This window comes from Bubalus kerabau, chromosome 13, assembly GCF_029407905.1.
Source record: "Bubalus kerabau isolate K-KA32 ecotype Philippines breed swamp buffalo chromosome 13, PCC_UOA_SB_1v2, whole genome shotgun sequence".
NCBI lineage: Eukaryota > Metazoa > Chordata > Mammalia > Artiodactyla > Bovidae > Bubalus > Bubalus kerabau.
Window position 1 is genome coordinate 43,649,738 of NC_073636.1, and position 24,357 is coordinate 43,674,094.

The 24,357-nt window shown below is 41.3% G+C and overlaps 1 protein-coding gene across 1 annotated transcript; it reads left to right on the plus strand.

The window, feature by feature from the left end:
• The first annotated feature begins 7,114 nt into the window (after positions 1-7,114).
• LOC129624949 (dihydrodiol dehydrogenase 3-like) lies at positions 7,115-22,832 on the plus strand. Its single transcript, XM_055543142.1, has 9 exons — positions 7,115-7,198; positions 9,408-9,575; positions 9,857-9,973; positions 11,202-11,279; positions 11,692-11,814; positions 12,617-12,726; positions 13,604-13,769; positions 20,485-20,567; positions 22,663-22,832. The coding sequence occupies exons 1-9, from the start codon at positions 7,115-7,117 to the stop codon at positions 22,703-22,705; spliced, it is 972 nt and encodes a 323-aa protein (XP_055399117.1). The 3' UTR covers positions 22,706-22,832.
• Positions 22,833-24,357: the final 1,525 nt, after the last annotated feature.

Here is a 24,357-nt window from a genome sequence, read left to right on the forward strand (position 1 = left end):
AAGTAGGAGGGACTGTTTTTACAACGCATGTGAAGTAAGTGTTTGCAGGAGAAAAGAGTCCAGTGCTTTCATTGGGTCAAGTAAAAGAAGATTGAAAATGCACCACTGGATTCAGCAGTTAACCTTGGCAGGATCAAGTGCAGCTTTGATAGAGTAGTGAAGGCAAACCCTGAGTAAAGTTGGTCCAAGAAATGATGTGAAGAGACCAATATGGAACAGAGTATACACAGTTTTCAAAGACTTTGCTGTAATGAGGACCATGGAATCAGTCAGTTACTATGGAAGAAAGTGGAATCAAGAGTCAAGGTTCCTGTGCTTGGGGAGATGACCACCTGCCTCTGAGGTCAGAGAAACATTCCAGTAAAGGGTAAAACTCATGATGCAGCAGATGGAGGTGGAGCTGACTTTAACCACATCTGTCTTAGTTAACGCTGCTGTTATAACAAATGACCAAAAACTTTGTGCTTTGAAACACCACCAAGGTATTCATTTATATATCTGGAGGTCACAAATTCAAAATACAGTTCTGAGGTCTAAAATCAAAGTGCCAGCAGGCTTATGGTCTTTTCTGGAGTTTGTAGGGGAAATCTATTTTGTTGCTTTATCCAACTCCTAGAGAACAGGTCTTGGGTTGTTGGAAGAGTGTGTTTGCTAAGACTACAGCGTTCTCTTGATAATACTCTGTTATCCTTTGCCCTGCTACATTTGTACCCCAAGGCCAAACTTGCCCATTACTCCAGGTATCTCCTGACTTCCTACTTGTGCATTCCAGTCCCCTATGATGAAAAGGACATCTTTTTTTTTTTTTGGTGTTAGATCTAGAAGTTCTTGTAGGTCCTCATAGAACGTTCATCTTCAGCTTCTCCTGCATTTGTGGTTGGGGCATAGACTTAGATTACTGTGATATTGAATGGTTTACCTTGGAAATGGATTGAGTACCTTCTGTCATTTTGAGATTTCACCTAAGTACTGCATTTTGGACTCTTTTGTTGACTATGAGGGTTACTCCATTTCTTCTATGGGATGCTTCCCTGCAGTAGTTGATATAATCATCATCTGAATTAAATTCACCCATTCCCATCTATTTTAGTTCACTGATTCCTAAAAAATCCATATTCACTCCTGCTATCTTCTGTTTGACTAAATCCAATTTACCTAGATTCATGGTCCTAATGTTCCAGGTTCCTATGCAATACTGTTCTTTAAAGCATCAGACTTTACTTTCACCACCAGACACATCCAGAGCTGGGTGTCATTTCCTCTTTGGCTCAGCCTCATCATTCTTTCAGGTTGTATTTCTCCACTCTTCCCTAGCATATAACATATTGGACACCTACTGTCCTGGCAGAGTCATCTCTCAGGGTCATATCTTTTTTGCTTTTTCCTACTGTTCATGGGGTTCTCAAGGCAAGAATTCTAAGTGGTTTGCTATTCCCTTCTCTAGTGAGCCAAGTTTTGTTGGAACTCTCCACCATGACTCATCCATCTTGGGGGCCATGTATGGCATGACTCATGAGTTATGCAAGGCTATGATCCATGTGATTATTTTGGTTACTTTTCTGTGATTGTGGTTTTCATTTTGGAGGTCATGGGATTGAAATTCTTGCTCCTTCTGTCTGCCTTGTGATGGATGAGGATAAGAGGCTACCTGATGGGAGGGACTGGCTGTGGGGGAAACTGAGTCTTGCTCTGGTGGGCAGGGCCATGTTCAGTAAATCTTTTATCCAATTCTCTGCTAATGGGTGGGACTGTGGTTCCTCCCTGTAGTAGGGAAAATTACTAGGCCATTCAGACATGACCTAAATCAAATCCCTTATGATTATACAATGAAAGTGACAAATAGATTCAAGAGATTAGATCTGATTCAGAGTGCCTGAAGAACTGTAGATGGAGGTTCATAATATTGTACAGTAGGCAGTGACTGAAACCACCCCCAAGAAAAAGAAATGCAAGAAGACAAAATGGTTGTCTGAGGAGGCCTTACAAATACCTGAGAAAAGAAGAGAAGTGAAAGGCAAAAGAGAAAGGGAAATACATAGGCAACTGAATGCAGAGTTCTGAAGAATAGCAAAGAGAGATAAGAACACCTTCATAAGTTAACAAAGCAAAGAGATAGATTAAAACTATAGAATGAGAAAGACTAGAGATCTCTTCAGGAAAATTAGAGATACCAAGGGAACATTTCATGTGAAGATGACCACAGAAAGGACAGAAACTGTAAAGATCTAACATGCTATGCTAAGTCGCTTCAGTCGTGTCCGACTTTGTGTGACCCCATAGACAGCAGCCCACCAGGCTATTCTCCAGGCAGGAATACTGGAGTGGGTTGCTATTTCCTTCTCCAATGCATGAAAGAGAAAAGTGAAAGTGAAGTCGCTCAGTCGTGTCGGACTCTTAGCGACCCCATGGACTGCAGCCCACCAGGCTCCTCTGTCCATGGATTTTCCAGGCAAGAGTACTGGAGTGGGGTGCCATTGCCTTCTCCAAGATCTAACATAAGCAGAGGAAATTAAGAAAAAAGTGGCAAGAATACACAGAAAAATGTACAAAAAAGGTTCTAATGACCTGGATAACCAGGGTGGTATGTTCAATCACCTAGAGCCAGACATCAGTCAAGTGGGCCTTAGGAAGCATTACTATGAACAAAGCTATTGGAGGTGAAGGATTTCCAGCTAAGTTATTTCAAATGCTAAGGGATGATGTTGTTAAAGTGTTGCACTCAATATGGCAGCTAATTTGGAAAACTCAGCAGTGGAAAAGGTCAACTTTCTTTCCAATCCCAAAGAAGGGCAGTGCCAAGTAATGTTCAAACTGTCACATAAGTGTGTTCGTCTCACAGGCTACCAAAGTAATGCTCAAAATCCTTCTAGTTAAGCTTCAATAGCAGATATACAAGCTGGATTTGGAAAAGGCAGAGGAACCAGAGATCAAATTGCCAACATCCATTTGATCACAGAAAATGCAAAAGAATTCCTGAAAAACATCTACTTCTGCTTTATTGACTAGGCTCATGCCTTTGACAGTATGGATCACAACAAATTGTGGATACATCTTAAAGAGTTGGCAATACCAGACCACCTTACCTGCCTCCTGAGAAACCTGTATGCAGGCCAAGAAGCAACAGTTAGAATTGGATATGGAATGACAGAGTGGTTCAAAATTGGGAAACAGGCACATCAAGGCTGTATATGGTCAGCATGCTTATCTGTATTTCATGCAGAGTACATCCTGCAAAATGCCAAGCTGGATAAATCACAAGCTGGAAACAAGATTTGGGGAGAAATATCAATAACCTCATGTATGCAGATGATGCAACCCTTATAGCAGAAAGGGAAGAGGAACTAAAGAGCCTTTTGATGAAGGTGAAATAGGAGAGTGAAAAAGCCAACTTGAAACTCAACATTCAAAAAACTAAGATCACAGCATCTGGTCCCATCACTTCATGGCAAATAGACGGGGAAACAATGGAAACAGTGACAGATTTTATTTTCTTGGGCTCCAAAATCACTGAGGATGCTGACCTTAAAATTAAAATCTCCTTGGGAGAAAAACTATGACAAACCTGGGCAGCATATTAAAAAGGAGAGAGATCATTTTTCTGACAAAGTTCTGTATAGTCAAAGCTCTGTTTTTTCCAGTAGTCATGTGCTGATGTGAGAGTTGGACCATAAAGAAGGCTGAGTGCTGAAGAATTGATATTTTCAAACTGTGATGCCAGATAAGGCTCTTGAGAGTCCCTTGGACAGCAAGGGAATCAAACCAGTCAATCCTAAAGGAAATCGACACTGAATATTCATTGGAAGGACTCATGCTAAAGCTGAAGCTCCAATACTTTGGTCATCTGACCAGAAGAGGCAACTCTTTGGAATAGACCCTGATGCTGGGAATGATTAAGAAAATGAGGAGAAGACGGTGAAAGAGGATGAGATGGTTAGATGGCATCAACAATTCTAAGGACATGAGTTTGAGCACACTCTGGGAGACAGTGAAGGGTAGAAGTGTCTGGCGTGCTGCAGTCCATGCTGTGGTAGAGTTGGACATCACTGAGGGACTGAACAGCAGGAGAACACTGCGTTCTTGGTCTTGTAGACTCTCCTGCCATCTCAGAGACAGTGCATAGTGTCTTCGAGTCTCTTATCTAATGCTTCTGTCTTCCCACCTATCTTTGACTACAACCCTTCCAGGTCCCACATATAAGGACTTTGTGATTACACCAGGGTGACCCAGGTAATCCAGGAACCTCCCCGTCTCATGATTTTAATCACCTTTGCTAAGTAGTACCCCAACCAGTTTCAGAACTTGTGCCCCCTGCAGTGGAAGCACAGAATCCTTACCACTGGACCACCAGGGAAGTCCCAGGTTGAGAAAATTTTAGCCATATTTTCATCAGATACATTTTCTTCCCCTTTTCCTCTCTCTTTTCTTTCTGGAACCCCTATCATGTGAATGTTAGTATGTTCTATTTTGTAGTTAGAATAACATTCTTATTACTGTTCTGAATTCTGGTACATTATTAATATCTATCTTATTAGCAGATTTTTTTCCATTGTTTCATCTGAAACAGATTTCTCTGTCTTCTTATTTTGCTTAACATCCTCTGTCTCTATGAAATTAGGTGAAAAAGTTACCTGTCCTGGTTTTGCGGGGCTGTGCTTTTGTGGATGTGTCCCTGTGCAGTCTGTGTGCCCAGAGGCTTTGGGGGCAGAGCTCAAGCTGAGGTGGGCAGGGTTACCCTTTCCCAGGGCCTGCTGGCAACTGTCACCTTGGTGGGAGGGGGACGGGGAGGGGAAGACTAGAGCCAGAGCCCAGTGTGAGCAAAGGCTTCTCCTGTGCTCAGTGGCTGTCCCCACCCAACTGGGCCAGGTGGGTCCCAAGATGCTGGAGCAGAACTCTGAGGGTTGGGTCCAGACTGGTTCCACCCCGTGTAAGTGTGTACCCACCTCCTCCACTCTGGCACCTTTGCCCCAGAGGGTGGCAGAGCTGGAGGGAGGCATGCTGGAACAGCCCCTGGTGCGGGTGGCCGTGCCTGTGGTGCAGCCCTGGCACACCATCAGAGCCCCAGACCCTGCTCCTCGGGCCCGTCTGGCCTCCCTGCCCCATCCAGATATGTGTGTGTTCCTCTGTGTGTGTGTGTGTGTGTGTGTGTGTGTGTGTGTGTGTATGTGTGTGTTCATAATTGGCTACCTGAAACAGCAGGCAAATACTCACTCTTGATAGATCTTGTCCCTTGTCCTGACTGGCTTTCACTAGTTTGCCTGGCATTCTCCTTGTTCTTGTTTCATCCCAACAGGAAAGCTAAGGGTGACTCAGTTCATTTCTGAGTCAGCATCTTGCCTGGCCTGTGGGTGGCTTTCTGAGTCCAGTGAATTTATGACTGTTTTTGAATGCCCTATGGCTTCCAAATCCACACCCCAGTTCTACTCAGGGTTTTATCAATACATGGTCCAGTCTATGGCTCCACCCTTATTCCTTTGTCCTTGGTTCTGTGTGTGTATATATAGTTCCCCTGCAGCTACAATAGCCATTCCAGCTGCTCTTCAGTTTAAGCTTAGAGTTAACTGGAACAGGCACCAGTCCCCAGAAAGCCCCCAAGTTGGTTGGAACATTGCACAGTTGGTTTTCTTTGATCACTCTGGATTGAGGGAAGCAACTGGGGGCTGATCAAGATTGCACTGTCCCAGGCAGGAGGAGGGTACAGGTGAGTAATACATGAGGAAATTTCCTACCATACTGTTCTTGATTTTTCCTAATTGTGTGTTCACTTTGTTGCTGTAGATCTTTGAGTATTTTCCAGAGATCTTAGGAGGTTTTGCAGCTGCTTTCTCTTTCATTTCTTGCCTTTCCAAGGGAGAATTCACCATTTTGCAACTTCACCATTTTGCTGACATCACTATATATGTTAAATTTTGTTAAACCTCACCACACCCCCATATATCAGTGCATCACAATTTCCCTTACTCTTTCCAAATGTGTTATAATTTATGTACCTTATGCAGGAGACTCAGGTTCGATCCCTGGGTCAGGAAGATCCCCTGGCGAAGGAAATAGCAAACTACTCCAGAATTTTTACCTGGAAAATCCCATGGCTGGAGGAGCCTGGTGGGCTACACTCCATGGGGTCGCAAAGAGTTGGACATGACTGAGCGACTAACACACGTGTAGTTTATTGGGTTTTCTTTTATGAATAATGTTCAACAAGTTAGTAAATTATGTAAAGTATGTATCAGTTACATTATGAAAATACTCTGGGTGTGTGCTAAGCTGTTTTAGTCCCATCTGACTCTTTGCAACCCCATGGACTGCAGCCCACCAGACTCCTCTGTTCATGGGATTCCCCAGGCAAGAATATTGGAGTGGGTTGCCATGCCCTCCTTCAGGGGATCTTCCCAACCCAGGGATTGAACCCAGTGATAAAAACTATACATCTCCTTCTTTGGCAGGAAGGTTCTTTACCACTAGGGCCACCTGGAAAGCAAGTGTACTCTAAAAGTTATATAACTAAGTACAACATAGAAACACTCAGAGTGTCTTTGCACACTGCACATGGTATCCTAAAGCTATTAATAATTAACCTCCAATAAATACTTTTCCAAAATGTCTGGTTTAGGTATCCTGTTCAGGATTTCACCACTGTCAAGTCTGTAAAGCAAAATAAGTTTGCTGGTGGGAAATGTTAAAAGGAAAATTTACTTTCATTTGAAGTTTTGATTCTTTATTAAGGTATAACATTTTCAAAAATGCTGTTATCACTTTTATATTTTGTGATGTGTTTATGTGTGCTGTTTGTACTGTAAGATAGTTGTTTCAGTTTATGTTTGATTGAGATTGGGCCTATAATAGAAAATAAAAAAAAGATTGGTGTGTGGAAATTTCTAGTTTAACTAATGGTCATTAATCACTCAGCCAATCTCAATTTATATATACTTTAGGTTATACTGATAAAAAAAAAATCAAACAAGTTAACTCTCTGACTCCATGGGCATTAGTTTAATCACACTTCTACAATGCATCTGCTAACATTGGACAGTGCAGCTGGAGTGTTACCTTCTTGTTATTTATAACCTCTGAAGGCGGAAGAAAAAATCAATCTGCTTACTCAGAGGAACAACAGGCAATGGATCCCAAAAGCCAGAAGGTGAAGCTTAATGATGGCCACTTCATTCCTGTCCTTGGATTTGGAACCTATGCACCTCCAGAGGTAACAGTAGTTGTTTGGGGTTGAGATATAAATAGTAGTGGATGTACATGAGCAGAAGGGACTTGGGTTGTCAAGCACTGAGCTCCTGTGTGACTCTGGGAGGGTCATGTGGTTCCACTAGCCAGGTTAGAACCATACCCTATGAAAGGGGAGATAGCATTCAGTCTCCACTCTGCATCAGGGTCTGAGGCTGTGCTCACCTGCAGATTACTCTGGGTTTCCTTCCAGTTTCCATCTCTTTCCCAGATTGGCAGAAGAGGTGAGACTTGGCTGTGGAGAACACTTACTGTCAGCTGCTTTGCTTTAAGGATGATTGCAATGGTGGGGTTTCTCTGTAGATTTTATTAGTTCAAGAACTCTTTCCTCCTTCCAAAAAGATATGACCCAGAGAAGTTTTTAGGTGGAAGGTGCTGAAGATGAGGTGACTGAAAAATAATGGGAGAAAATTGTTTTTCTACTGTAGGGTGCCTAGTAGGTGCCAGGGCAGGAACACTCCAGCTGTGTTTTGCCCTGTGCTTCTGTTTCTGCTTGGAAACTTCTTCTGATGGGAACTATAGTATCATTTGAGGTGATGAGATGCAATCTTACAGGCCAGGTTTTGTAATGTATCTTTGTGTTTTGTAATATGTTTTTATTTAAGTATTGTTTTCAGCGCTGGAGTATAAAAGAGGAGCTAGTGGACAAGTCTCTATGTTGTAAACCAGAAAATTTGCTATCTATCTTGTGTTTATAGTATGTAGTTGTGACAATGGACTGGTCCTTAAACTTTGAGCCTCATGTTTTTCACCTATAAAACCGATGGAAATAGTTAGACACGTTTTGGAAACAGAAGACAGTACTTTGTAGTACAAATTGGGTTGAGGGGAGGGAAGTGTCCAGGCTGTTACTAAAGCTCAGTGGGTTCATTCCTTGGTATACACAAATACTTGAGCATTTAAGATAATCCAGGACTAACCCTAACAGAGAGAAGCTACACCAACTATCTACCTCCTTGAAACAGGAATGAGTCTGAATCACATAAAAAGAAATAGAATATTATTCAATATTAAAAATGAAATTAACCCTGTCATTTACAACCACACAGATGAACTAACTTTAAGCTAAGTGTAACAAGACATAAACAGAAAGACAATTACTGTATGATCTTATAGGTGGAATACAAAAAAGTGGAACTCATAGAAGAAAGAGTAGAGAATGGTGACCAGAAAGTGGTGATAAGTCTAGGAAAAATGAAAAGATGTTGGTCAAGGGTACAAATTTTCAGTCCTAAGATGAATAAAGTCTGAACACCTGATGTATAGCATGATGATTATAGTTAAAGATAATGGGCTATATCTTGAGATTTTGTAGAGACTAGAACTTAAATTTTCTTACAAACATGCCCTAAATTTAAGTATGTGAGGTGATGGATCTGTTGCCTAAGTTGATTGTGGTAATCATTAGCAATGTATGCTGCTGCTGCTGCTAAGTCGCTTTAGTCATGTCCGACTCTGTGCGACCCCATAGACAGCAGCCCATCAGGCTTCCCCATCCCTGGGATTCTCCAGGCAAGAACACTGGGGTGGGTTGCCATTTCCTTCTCCAATGCATGAAAGTGAAAAGTGAAAGTGAAGTTGCTCAGTTGTGTCCGACTCTAGTGACCCCATGGACTGCAGCCTACCAGGCTCCTCCGTCCATGGGATTTTCCAGGCAAAAGTACTGGAGTGGGGTGCCATTGCCTTCTCCATTAGCAATGTATACTTATATGAAAATATCACTTTATTCAATATACATGCTTTTTATTTGTATTCTGTGTGGCTTCACTGGGAGATAGAAGTCTTAGAAGCTTTCACATGATTCTTGATGCTTTTACCAGGCATTTTACGCCTTTGTTGATTTTGCCTCAAACATCTCACAGTATAAATCTTATCCATGACTACAACTTTATGCTGAGTCCTTTAGGTCTTCCAGCAAATCACTGAACCTGGAGGTTGTCTTGGGGTCCTCTGAGGCCTGTGATCAACCACTGGCCATCTGGGATTGAAGGGTTCCTTGGTGCCCATTTAATCTCTGGCCAGGAACATTCAGAGAAACTGTCATGAGTTTATCACAACACTTGCAGAATGAACCAAAAGCACAAAGAAATGCTGATTCTCAGGAAGATCAATCTTGTGCCTTAGCAATCTCTTGATCATGTAGATACTCAACTTCTACCTTGTTGCTTATGTAGGCTGCTAAGAGAGAAGCTCTGGAAATCACCAAATTTGCTATAGAGGTTGGGTTCCGCCATGTCGATTGTGCTCATGTGTACCAAAATGAAGAGCAAGTTGGCCAGGCCATTCGAAGCAAGATTGCAGATGGCACTGTGAAGAGAGAAGACATATTCTACACCTCAAAGGTGCTGTGTGTTGAGTGTGTGCACATGTGTGGAAGTGATTTTGCCCAGGTGACAATTATATAATAGGATCATTGTTCAGTGAATGATTGGTGAACTATTCTTACATACATTCCTGAAGTATTAGGGTTCCCTCATGGTTTAGTGGTTAAGAGTTGGTGCTTTAATGCCATGAGCCCGGATGTATCCTTGGTCAAGGTAGTAATATCCCACAGCCAAGTGGTAAGGAAAAAAAAGTTACCTGAAGTGTTATTAATACAACTTCCATTCTTTAACCTCTGCAGCTTTGGTTAACTTCCCTTCGACCAGAGTTGGTCCGACCAGCCTTGGAAAAATCACTGAAAAATCTTCAACTGGACTATGTTGATCTCTATATTATTCATATTCCAGTGGCTCTGAAGGTTAGAACTTTCTGTGATCACATCATTTTGTATCTTGTGTTAGAATGTGCATCAACTTTCTTGGATGGTTGGATAAAGATTTTTCTTAGTAGGTTGAAGGGATGATTACACTAGAGTAGAATCCCCCAAATAATCATTTGTAATCATCTTTTTACTGAGTTTCTTGGAATCTCTTACAAGACTCCCAGGGAAAGGTATTAAATAATCTGAGTTTTTCTACCTGAAAAGCTTGAGAAATAAGCCAGTTCTGCACACAGTCCTGGTTATGACTCCTGAGCCTCTGGGGATTTCATGAACCAAGAGTTTGGTGCATCTGTGGTGAGCATGACACTGCCTTACATTGAACATGATGACTTTATCTTGTCTTTCATCCTTTTAAGTTGAGCAGATTTGGTGGTGCTCCCTCTGGGTGTGTCTAAACCTCATACCTTTATGGGGACTTAGAAGACCTTGCCTACACTCTTGTCTGTCTTCAGGATGATGTTTGTAAATTGCACTTATCCAATAAGAACGGTTTACTTAGAATTCTTGATTTCAAGTTATAGAAATCAACTCAAGTCATCTGTTGCAAAATCACTTAGTGGATTATGTGGATGGCAAGTCCCAGTCACAGACAGATTGTAAGAGTTGCAGTACTCTTCAAAAATGTCTCTTAATTTCTATCCCTTATCATGGCTTTACTCATGGTATTGTTTATGTTTACTGAACATTTTCCATTGGTGGCAAATATGGCCTTGGAGCTGTTCAAGGCTCATGGTCACAAATTTGAGAGCTTGTCTGGATCTTCCACATTCCATATCCACCTAACTTGAGCCTTGCTGGTTCATATGCCTGCCCTATGGCATCTGATCCTCAAAGAGAAAAGAAAGTGATTGCAATATTTATGCTGGAAATAAAGCCCATATAACTTACTACCAGTTCTAGCTCGAGAGGCATTTCAAAATAGAAAAGTACAAGGAACAGACAAAATTCACAGAAATCACCGTGAGTCACTTTTAGGACCTAGAAAAATTGTATTTATTACAACATATATTAAGTATAAGAGATTAGAATAAACCTCCATCCTAAAGACACTGTTTACAACTCCACAAACAAATCACTTTGCAGATATTAGTATCTAGAAAGTTTAAATCTATCTCATGTATGTTTAATTCCTGATGCCTGTCACCCTGGGTAAATGTTGGGAAATTACTTTGTGACATCTCTAAAAGGCCTGCTTCTGTTCCAGCCAGGGGAGGAATTATTTCCAAAAGATGAAAATGGAAAACTGATATTTGACTCAGTGGATCTCTGTTTTACATGGGAGGTGAGTCCAGGGAGGAGAGAACCAGGAGAGGAGCCAGAAGAGGGGGAACCTCCTTCATTTCTTCCACCTGTGAGAATGGGCTGTGGCCCATCAGACTCAGCAGTTCATGAATCTAAGGGTTGTGATGTTGAGGTTGTGGGGAGGAAACCATTGCTGAAATGTTCACAGAGAGGAACGAAGGGGGAGAATATGGGAGAGTGCAGACAGGTATCTCTTTCCTTCCATGTGATATGTCTACTGTAGGGTTTTTCTAAGGAGGAGACAGTAATTCTTCCTGTGTCATGACTTTTTCCATTTTTTCTTCTTGAAAATCAATGCTAATTCTTGATGAATGATGGTGATTACCGATGTTTCTCAGCATTTATTCTTGCTCTGTCATTCCATGTAATTGTTCACCACCCCTCCTTTCCAGGCCCTGGAGAAGTGTAAGGATGCAGGGCTGACCAAGTCCATCGGGGTGTCCAACTTCAACCACAAGCAGCTGCAGAAGATCCTGAACAAGCCGGGGCTCAAGTACAAGCCCGTCTGCAACCAGGTGAGCAGCTCGGCTCCTCTCCCTCCTGCTCTTCACAACCTCCTTCTTGCACTGGAGCCTGATGTCTGTCTTTCCTCCTCTCCTATTCATCCAACCTTTGTGGACAGAAGATTCTAGAGTACAGAGCCTCTGTCTGGATGGTGTGAATAGAATCCATAATGGTATCTCTGTCTGATAAATTTGGGTGGAAAAGGTGGGGAAAGCTTCCGGGTAAATTATGGATAGAAGCCAGAGGTGTTTTTCTGAGATGAAAGCATGACCAAAAACTGGACGGGAAACTGCTTGTAGCAAACCGTGTATAGGAAGGAAAACCATGAAAAGATGGAAAAGGAAGTAAATAAAAAAGAAAAATCATGTAAGACTGACTTAAGAATTTGTGTGGAGTTTTGATGGCTAAATCCTTAGTCTTGGTGGTCTCATCCTTTATGGGCCTTCAACAGGGAGTACAGTATAAAAAAAAAGTGCTGGGGATGATGAAAACCGTCTAGGTTAGAGGGCGAAATTAAAGGTTCATGGTAATACTAACAGTAGATAAAATATTTATTCTGAAACTTTTACTCAGATGTAGAGCCCATATTTTGATTACTCAATCTTGGACTTTTTCTCCCATCCATTTCCATCATAAAATTAACTATATTAACACACTTTTCTCTATTTCACTCTTGCTGTTGATATTTCAAGTTTCCAGTTAATGTTACATTTTTTCCCTCAGCATTTTTTTTTTAACCTTTTAATCTTTATCTCTCCTGTTAATATTACCTTTGCATATAATCTGACACTGTTCTCTTTGGGCATTCTACAGGTGGAATGTCACCCTTATCTCAATCAGAGCAAACTGTTGGATTTCTGCAAGTCACATGATATCGTTCTTGTTGCCTTTGGTGCTCTGGGATCCCAACGAGTAAAAGAATGGTACTGAATCCTATTGAAGACAACTGGAATTTTCCCTGAAATTCAATTTTTGATGAAATAGTTTACATTGTACAGTGCTCAGATAGCTCTCATAGGCAGGGGGGAGAGCGGGGAGGGATGAAATGAATTCTTCTCTTTTATCATCCCATCACCCAGGCTGTTTTCCCACATTGTATTAGCTTGTCGACTCATCAGTAATAAATGTCTGCATTAAAATCTACATATAGTTCCCCAGTTGAGATCAGAGACACAGCATTATGTCATGATTTACTTATTTATTAACCACGGAACACATTTCTAAAAATAGATGTTCCAAGCCTCTTACCTTATGTCTAAAAGTAGGATAATAATATGTAACTCATAGATCAATCATGTTAGAAAAAATTTCGATGAACCATTTTTGTAAACATCTATAGTAGAATAATGATGAAATAAATGTCTCTTATTTTGAGACCTCTCAATTAGTACCTTAGAAAAGTGAAATTTAAAAATGATCCCTGTTTTTTTTCCTTCTGTTTCTCTATTCATGCTCTTGATAATAGAAGAAAAACAACCTCTCAGATTTAAAGAACAATCCATGAGTTTGGCAGTCCTGGTCTCAACTCAATAATGCATCTGAATCATCTGCAGAGCTCTGTAAACACAGAATGGGAGGTTACACAGTTGAGGTCCTGATTCAGTTTGTCTTCAGCTAAACCATGGAATTTGTATTTCTTAGAAGATCCCAAGTGATGCTGATGCTGTTGGTCCATGAACCACACTTTGAGAAGCCCTGTCTACCGTGGACCTTCTTGGTCTGTTTGAGAACCTAAGACAAATAAGTCTCAGCTGAGACTCATTTGTCTTAGCTCCTCATCATTTCTGTATTTCCTTCCAGGGTGAACCTGAACCACCCCATTCTCTTGGAGGACCCAGTTCTCTCTGCCATTGCCCAAAAGCACAAGCAGACCCCAGCTCTAGTTGCCCTTCGCTACCAGATACAACGTGGGGTTGTGGTTCTGGCCAAGAGTTTCAACAAGAAGCGGGTCAAAGAGAACATACAGGTGATGATGAGTGAGACTGTGGGCAGAGGGCTCCTAGGGAATATCCTTCACGAGGGTCATTCTGTGTCCATCTCTCAGGACTTTCCTTGAGTCAAGATGCGTTACCTGCTCTTTCCCGTGCATGAAAGCTTTGTGTGTATTCCTGGTGGTTTGCTCCAACTGATGTGACAACAGGAGAGTTGGCATGGCTGCAGAGGGTTACAGTTGGACAGAAAGCAGAGATTTTTAACTCCAGTGCTATGTCTCCAATTTATTCTGTCATGTTGTACAAATGATATGTGTTTGTCTTTGTTTTCAATTGATGAAATTGCATTATGTGATTTTTTTAGACTGTTTTGTGTGTTTTGACAAAATACTACAGCCTGAGCGACTGAGAAAAAAGTGAAATTTGTTTCTCACAGTTCTGAAGCTGGAGGTCTGAGGTCAGGGTGCCCGTGTGGTCAAGTAAGGGCCCTCCTCCAGGTCACAGGCTTCTCCTTGTACCTTAACATGGTGGAGGGGGCCGCAGAGCTGTCCCAAGTCTCTTATATTATATGATATTTAAAAAATCTCATTCATGAGGGCTCCACAATCATGTCCTAATCACCTCTCAAAAACTCATTTTCTAACACCATCAAGATGTGAATTAGGGGGCACATATTTATGGCAGTGATCTTTAACCTCCTTTTTAAATTAAATTAATTAATTTATTTTAATTGGAGGCTAATTACTTTACAATATTGTAGTGGTTTTTGCCATACATTGACATGAATCAGCCATGGGTGTACATGTGTTCCCCATCCTGAAGCCCCCTCCCACCTCTCTCCTCATCCCATCCCTCAGGGTCACCCCAGTGCACCAGCCCCAAGCACCCTGTCTCATGCATTGAACCTGGACTGGTGATCTGTTTCACATATGACAATATACATGTTTCAATGCTATTCTCTCAAATCATCCCACCCTTGCATTCTCCCACAGAGTCCAAAAGACTGTTCTTCACATCTGTGTCACTTTTGCTATCTCACATATACAGTCATCATTACCATCTTTATAAATTCCACATATATGCATTAGTATACTGTATTGGTGTTTTTCTTTCTGGTTTACTTCAATCTATATAATAGGCTCCAGTTTCATCCACCTCATTAGAAATGATTCAAATGCATTCTTTTTAATGGCTGAGTAATATTCCTTTGGAGAAGGCAATGGCACCCCACTCCAGTACTCTTGCTTGGAAAATCCCATGGACAGAGGAGCCTGTTAGGCTGCAATCCATGGGGTCACTAAGGGTCGGACACGACTGAGCGACTTCACTTTCACTTTTCACTTTCATGCATTGGAGAAGGAAATGGCAGCCCACTCCAGTGTTCTTGCCTGGAGAATCCCAGGGACGGGGGAGCCTGGTGGGCTGCCATCTATGGGGTTGCACAGAGTTGGACACGACTGAAGTGACTTAGCATAGCATAGCATAGCATAATATTCCATTGTGTATATGTACCACAGCTTTCTTATCCATTCGTCTGCTGATGGACATCTAGGTTGCTTCTAGGTCCTAGCTATTGTAAACAGTGCTGCAGTGAACATTGGGATACACATGTCTATTTCAATCCTCGTTTCCTCGGTGTGTATGCTCAGCAGTGGGATTGCTGGGTCATATGGCAGTTGTATTTCTGTTTTTTTTTTAAAGAATCTCCACACTGTTCTCCATAGTGGCTGTACTAGTTTGCATTCCCACCAACAGTGTATGAGGATTCCCTTTTCTCCACACCTTCTCCAGCCTTTGTTGTTTGTAGACTTTTTGATAGCAGCCATTCTGACTGGCATGAAATGGTACCTCATTGTGGTTTTGATTTGCATTTCTCTGATAATGAGTGATGTAAAGCATCATTCCATGTGTTTGTTAGCCATCTGTCTGTCTTTGGAGAAATGTATGTTTAGTTCTTTGGCCCATTTTTTGATTGGGTAGTTTATTTTTCTGGAATTGAGCTGCATGAGCTGGGTTATATTTTTGAGATTAATTCTTTGGCAGTTGCTTCATTTGCTATTATTTTCTCCCTTTCTGAAGGCTGTCTTTTCATCTTGCTTATAGTTTCCTTCATTGTTCAAAGGCTTTTAATTTTAATTAGGTCCCATTTGTTTATTTTTGCTTTTATTTCCATTACTCTGGGAGGTGGGTCATAGAGGATCCTGCTGTGATGTATGTCGGAGAGGATTTTGCCTATGTTTTCTGCTAGGATTTTTATAGTTTCTAGTCTTAACGTTTAGATCTTTAATCCGTTTTGAGTATACTTTTGTGTATGGTGTTAGAAAGTGTTTTAGTTTCATTCTTTTACAAGTGGTTGACCAGTTTTCCCAGCACCACTTGTTAAAGAGATCGTCTTTTCTCCATTGTATATTCTTGCCTCCTTTGTCAAAGATAAGGTGTCCATATGTGCGTGGATTTATCTCTGGGCTTTCTATTTTGTTCCATTGATCTATATTTCTGTCTTTGTGCCAGTACCATATTGTTAATGACTGTAGCTTTGTAGTAGAGCCTGAAGTCAGGCAGGTTGATTCCTCCAGTTCCATTCTTCTTTCTCAAGATTGCTTTGGCTATTTGAGGTTTTTTGTATTTCCATACAAATTGTGAAATTATTTGTTCTAGCTCTGTGAAGAATACTGTTGGTAGCTTGATAGGCATTGCATTGAATCTATAGATTGCTTTGGGTAGTATAATAATTTTCACTATATTGATTCTTATGATCCATGAACATGGTATATTTCTACATCTATTTGTGTCTTCTTTGATTTATTTCATCAGTGTTTTAGAGTTTTCTATATATAGGTCTTTTGTTTCTTTCAGTTCAGTTCAGTTTAGTCACTCAGTCATGTTCGACTCTTTGTGACCCCATGAATTGCAACACGCCAGGCCTCCCTGTCCGTCACCAACTCCCTGAGTTCACTCAAACTCACGTCCATCGAGTCAGTGATGCTATCCAGCCATCTCATCCTCTGTCATCCCCTTCTCCTCCTGCCCCCAATCCCTCCCAGCATCAGGGTCTTTTCCAGTGAGTCAACTCTTTGCATGAGGTGGCCAAAGTACTGGAGTTTCAGCTTCAGTATAATTCCCTCCAAAGAAATCCCAGGGCTGATCTCCTTCAGAATGGACTGGTTGGATCTCCTTGCAGTCCAAGGGACTCTCAAGAGTCTTCTCCAACACCACAGTTCAAAAGAATCAATTCTTTGGCTCTCAGCTTTCTTCACAGTCCAACTCTCATATCCATACATGACTACTGGAAAAACCATAGCCTTGACTAGACAGACCTTTCTTGGCAAAGTAATGTCTCTGCTTTTGAATATGCTATCTAGGTTGGTCATAACTTTACTTCCAAGGAGTAAGGGTCTTTCAATTTTATGGCTGCAATTTGTTTCTTTAGGTAGATTTATTTCTAAGTATTTTATTTTTTTCATTGCAATGGTGAATGGAATGGTTTCCTTAATTTCTTTCTGTTTTCTCATTTTTTAGTGTATAGGAATGCAAGGGATTTATGTGTGTTAATTTTATATCCTTCAGCTTTACTATATTCATTGATTAGCGCTAGTAATTTTGGATTTATTTTGTATTTCCATGAATCCTGTAAGGTTTCACTTCACACATTTAATCTCCTTGAGTTTCTGCTGTTGCAAAGTTTCTGTTCTAGACTGTGCCTATTATTACTAAGCTGTCTGTGTTTTGATTTCTATGTAGGAGACCATTACTGTACCCTTAGCATAGCTCTACAGGAAGTTTTCCCCAGTTTCAGGATTTAATGCAGAGATCACTTCTGCATCTCTTGATTCTGTGATTTGACAATTAACAATGTTTGACAATCCACAGTGTTAGGCAGCATGAATCTAATCTGTTGTCCTCTAGGCTTGGCTTTTTTGTGCATTTGCAGTTCAGTGCTTTACCAGGTGGATGTGACTCTTCTGTGAGGAGCCTGCATGCTTCTCTGTATATTTTTTCATATATATTTGGCTAGAAAAGGAGTGGAAAATTCTGAAAGAGATGGGAATACCAGACCACAGGACCTGCCTCTTGAGAAATTTGTATGCAGGTCAGGAAGCAACAGTTAGAACTGGACGTGGAACAACAGACTGGTTCCAAATAGGAAAAGGAGTACGTCAAGGCTGTATATTGTCACCTGCTTATTTAACTTATATGCAGAGTACATCATGAGAAACGCTGGGCTGGAAGAAGCACAAGCTGGAATCAAGATTGCTGGGAGAAATATCAATAACCTCAGATATGCAGATGACACCACCCTTATGGCAGAAAGTGATGAGGAACTAAAAAGCCTCTTGATGAAAGTGAAAGAGGAGAGTGAAAAGGTTGGCTTAAAGCTCAGCATTCAGAAAATGAAGATCATGGCATCTGGTCCCATCACTTCATGGGAAATAGATGGGGAAACAGTGGAAACAGTGTCAGACTTTATTTTTTTGGGCTCCAAAATCACTGCAGATAGTGACTGCAGCCATGAAATTAAAAGACGCTTACTCCTTGGAAGAAAAGTATGACCAACCTAGATAGCATATTGAAAAGCAGAGACATTACTTTGCCAAGAAAGGTCCGACTAGTGTCAAGGCTATGGTTTTTCCAGTGGTCATGTATAGATGTGAGAGTTGGACTGTGAAGAAAGCTAAGCACCGAAGAATTGATGCTTTTAAACTGTGGTGTTGGAGAAGACTCTTGAGAGTCCCTTGGACTGCAAGGTGATCCAACCAGTTCATGCTAAAGGAGATTAGCCCTGGGATTTCTTTGGAAGGAATGATGCTAAAGCTAAAACTCCAGTACTTTGGCCACCTCATGTGAAAAGTTGACTTACTGGAAAAAACTCTGATGCTGGGAGGGATTGGGGGCAGGAGGAGAAGGGGACGACAGAGGATGAGATGGCTGGATGGCATCACTGACTCGATGGACGTGAGTTTGAGTGAACTCAGGGACTTGGTGATGGACAGGGAGGCCTGGTGTGCTGCAGTTCATGGGGTCACAAAGAGTCGGACACGACTGAGTGACTGAACTGAACTGAACTGAACTGAGACTGTGACAACTATCTTAGCAGAGCCCTATGATCCCAAGCCAGTCCATCAGTTCAGTTTCTGAACTAACAGCTAGTTCAGTTCTCCTGCCTTCAATCTTTCCCAGCATCAGGGTCTTTCCCAATGAGTCAGGTCTTTGCATCAGGTGGCCAAAGTATTGGAATTTTAGCTTCTGCATCATTCCTTACAAAGAATTTTCAGGAATGATTTCCTTTACGATTGACTGGTTTTTATCTCCTTGCAGTCCAAGGGACTCTCGAGTCTTTTCCAACACCACAGTTCAAAAGCATTAATTCTTCAGCCCTCAGCTTTCTTTATAGTCCAACTCTCACATCCATACATGACTACTGGAAAAACCATAGTTTTGACTAGATGGACCTTTGTCAGAAAAGTGATGTCTCTGCTTTTTAATATGCTGTCTAGGTTGTCATAGCTTTTCTTCACACTTTTCCAAGGAGCAAGTGTCTTTTAATTTCCCAATTATGATCCCAAGCTAGGGAGTAGGAAAAAATCCTTTTCATATCTAAACTCAGAACTAACTCACCATTTCTTCTGGCAAATTTTACTACCCAATGCAAGTTATGGGTCAGACCAAGTCAAGAGTCAATTATATGGTCCCCTGAAAAATTGTTTTTGTTTTTGCATTCAAGTTTGAGTATGAAATACACCTGGAACTGATTTTCTAATATGATATAAAATGATTACATATATATATGTATATATACATATGTATGTATACATATATACATATATATATATATATAGTATTTAAATGGAAATCTAAGTGTCCACATTTTCCACAGATTTTCACTGCCAACTCTGTCATATATCAAATGTTCATAAATACATTTCTGGCCTCTCCCTTATATTTAACTCTTCAGGTTTCTGTACTGTGTTAGAAAAGTATAAAATAAGTTTGCTTCTCAGAGTGGTATATTCTTCTTCATTAAGGCTATCTTCACTGGTCTTGACTAGCTATTTCTTATTTCAAACTTAGTGTGACTTTACTGAATTCCACAAAATAATACGTGTTTAAGCCATTGGTTCATGTTGCACTGAAACACTACATCACTTTGGAGAAAATGAATTTCTTGATAAAATTGAGCTTTCTGTTTCAAAATTATGATATGAATTTTTAATTATTTAGGTGTTCTGTAATGTCTAAAACACTTTTCATAACTTTCTCCACAAAGGCATATACATAAAGTGTTTTAGATTCAATTATAGGTAATGAGTATGTTTGATATCAGATTCTTGAATAGGCTTTCATGGAGGAGCCTCCTTCTGACACTGCTTCAGCTGAATGCTGTCACCCTTAGGGCATGTTGGGGAGAGTTAATCAGTCTAATGTTAGCTCAGGTTCAGTATTGAGTCAGGAGTGTCCAACGACTTTGCTTGGTAAAAGAAGATTTTAATTTGTTTGTTTTTTCAAGTGATTCACTTAGAAAGATAAGGGACTGATGCACTGTAACATTTGTGAGATGGACAGAGAAGAAGAAGGTGTGGAAAGGAGAGGTGAGAACTCAGCAAATGCTCCCAGGCTTGTTCACCTGGAAGCTGAAGACAGGCATGGCTTCCCTGTCCCCTCTTCTTGTTTCCATCCAGTAGGAAAGTCCTCCAGTCCCGAGGGGGACGCCAGTTCTTGGGGGAGTTAACGTGGTTCTTTCCTTTCTTCCAGGTGTTTGACTTTGAACTGAGTCCAGAAGACATGAAAGCAATTGATGGCCTCAACAGAAATAGAAGATACTATGAATTTTTACCGTAAGTGACTTGCAGATGTCTCACACATATGTTATTTTCTGTAGCAGGCAGTTCAGTAGGTGAACTAAGCTTTTTAAAGCTCAATTCTTGAAAGACAGTCCTGATTTCCAGCATAGGAGTAAACCAGGGGCTTCCTGAAGACCTCACACCAGAGGTTTCCTCTAGGGCTTCATCTCAGACCAACCAAAATGTGATTGGAGCCCAGAACAGCACATCAATAAAATCCCAAGTTCACATCATGTGAATTCACTCCTTTGTGCCCTTTATCCCTGTGCTGGTGTACCTCCTCTCAGGGCTGAGAGACTCAGGAAACAGAGGGCACAGTGTCTGCAGCCCAGTATTCATTCAGGGACTTGTGAACATGTTTCATCTTTAATTCTTTTTACATCAGGGGAAAATAATTATATTAATAATAACTATATAATAATGAATCCATCATGCATTACATTCTTGTTTTGTTGTTTTTGTTTAATCTCTAAGTCCTGTATGACTCTACCATCCCATGCACTATAGCCTAATAGGCTTCTCTGTTTTGGGGATTTCCCAGGCAATAACACTGGAGTGGATTGTCATTTCCTTCTCCAATGGATCTTGTGACCCTAGAGATTGAACCCAGGTCTCCTGCTTGGCAGGTGGATCAGTAACCACCTGGGAAGATCAGTGAGCCACCTGGGAAGAAGGCATTCATAATACACCTAACAAAATTACAAAATGTATTGTTTTATTTTTTTGTGAAGGATGGTCCCATGAAATCCAATGTGCATCTGTGCTATGAAGTCACAGGGGGCCTGCTTCCACTGTGTCCCCTAAGTGTCTGGTGGATATTCTCCCTAATGGGCTTTTTTCTCCAAAACATCATCCATTTCTTTCAAATTGGTCTCTTCATTGGCCTTTTTTCCCTGTTATAACTCCCACATCCCCATCCTTGTTATCTCACAAAGCTGAATTACCAGTAGATCATGAGCTTAACTGACACTCCAGTGAGTGACTGCTGTGTCCTTAGCAGGACACACCCAGGTAAGATCATCTGGGTCTTCTGCTTTCTTGAGTAAAGACTCACACCTGTGTTGTATTTGTTCATCAGTGATCCATCCACTGTGGAGTCCCTACCTCCTGTACTTTGACTTAGTCACTAACATGGGATTCCAGCTGCCTAATTACTGCAGGAGGATGTCAAGACTGAAGAGACAGATGACTGATCAAACAGAGAGAAGTTGAAAGGGAGTTTAGAGAGAAGGGAATACAAATTATTGGTAAAATGAAGATTTTGTTTCCAATGAAGGATCTCAAAACTCTCCCTATTGCTTGTAAAGCTGTATCATGCTTCTGAGAAAAGCCATGATAAAAGAAAAAATGTGGAAGGTTATTTTTCTGTACTTAGGGGCTCTTAAGTATAATTCTATGTTCTTCTTCATTAGGCTGTGAATGCCTAGACTTACTCATCTTTGTGGGCTCGGGTCAACAGCACAGCTCCTGGCACTTGGAATCGCTTGGAGTGCACTTTTTAATGAATTAAAAAGGACAAATTCAGAAAGAAAAGTAAAAAGATGGAAAAAAAAAAAAGGAAAACAGCAGTAATACTAATTGCTGAGTAACAAATGTTTTAATACATTATTAATGAAGAAAGGAATAATCCCACTTTGAGCTGTGTGATTATTCAGGTGCTTGTGGTAGCTCTCCAATAGATGAAAGTTCCAGGCACTCTGCATTTTTGCAGTGCTCATTTGCTTATCCATGGATGTATGAAAAAGGGCAGCTAATTTGTTCACTGTGCACTTTTTCATCATCTAGGGGCAGAAATTTCACCTGTGTCTGAAATGATTGCTACAGTTACTGCCTGATCTTGTGGTCTCATATAAATTGTAACAAGTCAAACTACCTGTCACTGTGGAGTGAATATCATATGTGGATGTTGGGACTGGACGTGCAGGTGCCATGTGCACATGGAGCAGACATCTATATGTGTGCTTGTCGGGGGAGAATGAGGGATGTGTTTGTAGATTTAGAATTTTAGCCCATTCTGACTGCATCATAGAGTAATGCTCTATGACAACATGACTGATTTAATAAATGAATCTTCCTCCTTATCTTTCAGTGGTGTTGGTCACCCTGAGTATCCATTCTCTGAAGAATATTGACTCTTAACTCTCACTGAGATTCTTCGAGAATTTTGCGTCTAGGATGGTGAAGACTTTTGTACTTGGTGGAGGTACTTAGATGAAGTGTCTGAACTTTTGAAATCTTGCCTTTCCTTTTTAAAAAATAAAAAGTTCATGAAACAATAAAGACTTCACATAAGAACTCTTGTTTCTGATCATTAAAATAATACCTCCAAATTATAAAAAATTTGGAAAATAGAAGGGACCAGATAGAAAACAAAGATCAGTTGTGTTTACCCATTTAAAAATACTTACCTTTGGTATATTTACCTTGTGATTTTCCTAGACAAATATGTGCATTTGTTTACTTACAAAGACAAACTTTAATCTACAGGTTGTATACTTCTTTTGAAACTTAGCATACGTATCTCGGTAAGCTAAAAGAATGATTTAAAAAAACCAGTTGTTGTATTTTGCTTCCTGTAAAGCAGCACATTTTACTTATTTATGTAATTTCTTAATTGTCTGCCCATGCTTAGCATTTTGCTGAATCCTTACATATTTTGAGTTTGTTCACTGGTCATTCAGCAAAACTTCATTGATTATTCTTTAGAAAGACATTGTTTCATCAACAAATGTCAATAAGTGAAATAAATTCTTGAGCTTTTGGTCTCGTGGAGAATGAGACTGTGAATGGTATCAGGAGAATTTAGCTGTTAGAAATGGGTATGTGTCTGTTGAGATAGTTCTGCATAACATCTTGCATTTCTGTATGTCTATTAGGCAGAGACATCAATACCCTTCATCCCACACAACTTTTCATTTCTACAAAACAGCCTTGAAGATAGAGACAGTGGTTCCTGCATTTCTCTGGAACAGAAAACACTTATTCCAGGAAGGAAGAGTGTTTATGGGATATTTAAGGACCAGCAGGTTGGCTGATGTGGGTGGAGTTTAGTGAGGTGGGGAGACAGGAGCTGAAGACAAGTCAGAGAGCCGGTGGGACAGGGGGTCCTTGTCACGTAGGCTTTTAAAGGACTTTACTGTGAGGGAAATGGAGAAGGATATTTCCAAAACACTGCTCTTCAGGCCCCTCTCTGATAGCTGATGGCCACCCTGGCCTGTCCACACGTCCTGCCTGTCTGAGCCAGCTCTGTACACCACACTGCCCACTTTGTCCAGCATGGCCGGCCCTTGCCCTGAGGGGTGGGTAAACTAGATCCAGAGGCACTGAGGGGGTGTCTGTGGGCTGGGGAGCACACAGGCTGCTCAGTAAACTAACCAAGTCCTGGACAATGTCCAGCTGCCTCCTCACCCTGTTCCAGGAGTGGGAGCGGGTGCGTGTCTCAGGAGAGGAGTCAGGTTCCCAGGCCTCCTGCGGTCCCCCTGGGTTCACAGCAGCTGCAGGGCTGCGACCTCCCGCGGTCATCCCAGGGCTGCAATGCCCAGTGTGTGGTGAGCATGGGTCTCTCCAGGGAGGACCTCCGAGCACCTGTTCCTCCTCCTCATCTGGGGCACTCCTATGGGCTCAGTCCTGATCTGACGGCTTCTTTTCCCTTCCCAGCCAGCTCCGTGGGGACGGTTCTATCCAGCCTTGGTGTGGAGGGGGCTTTCTGCTGGTGTCGTGTGTTTTCAGGAGATGGGACTCCCTAATGTGGTCCTGGGGGAGCTGAGCTCAGTGTCCTTTTGCC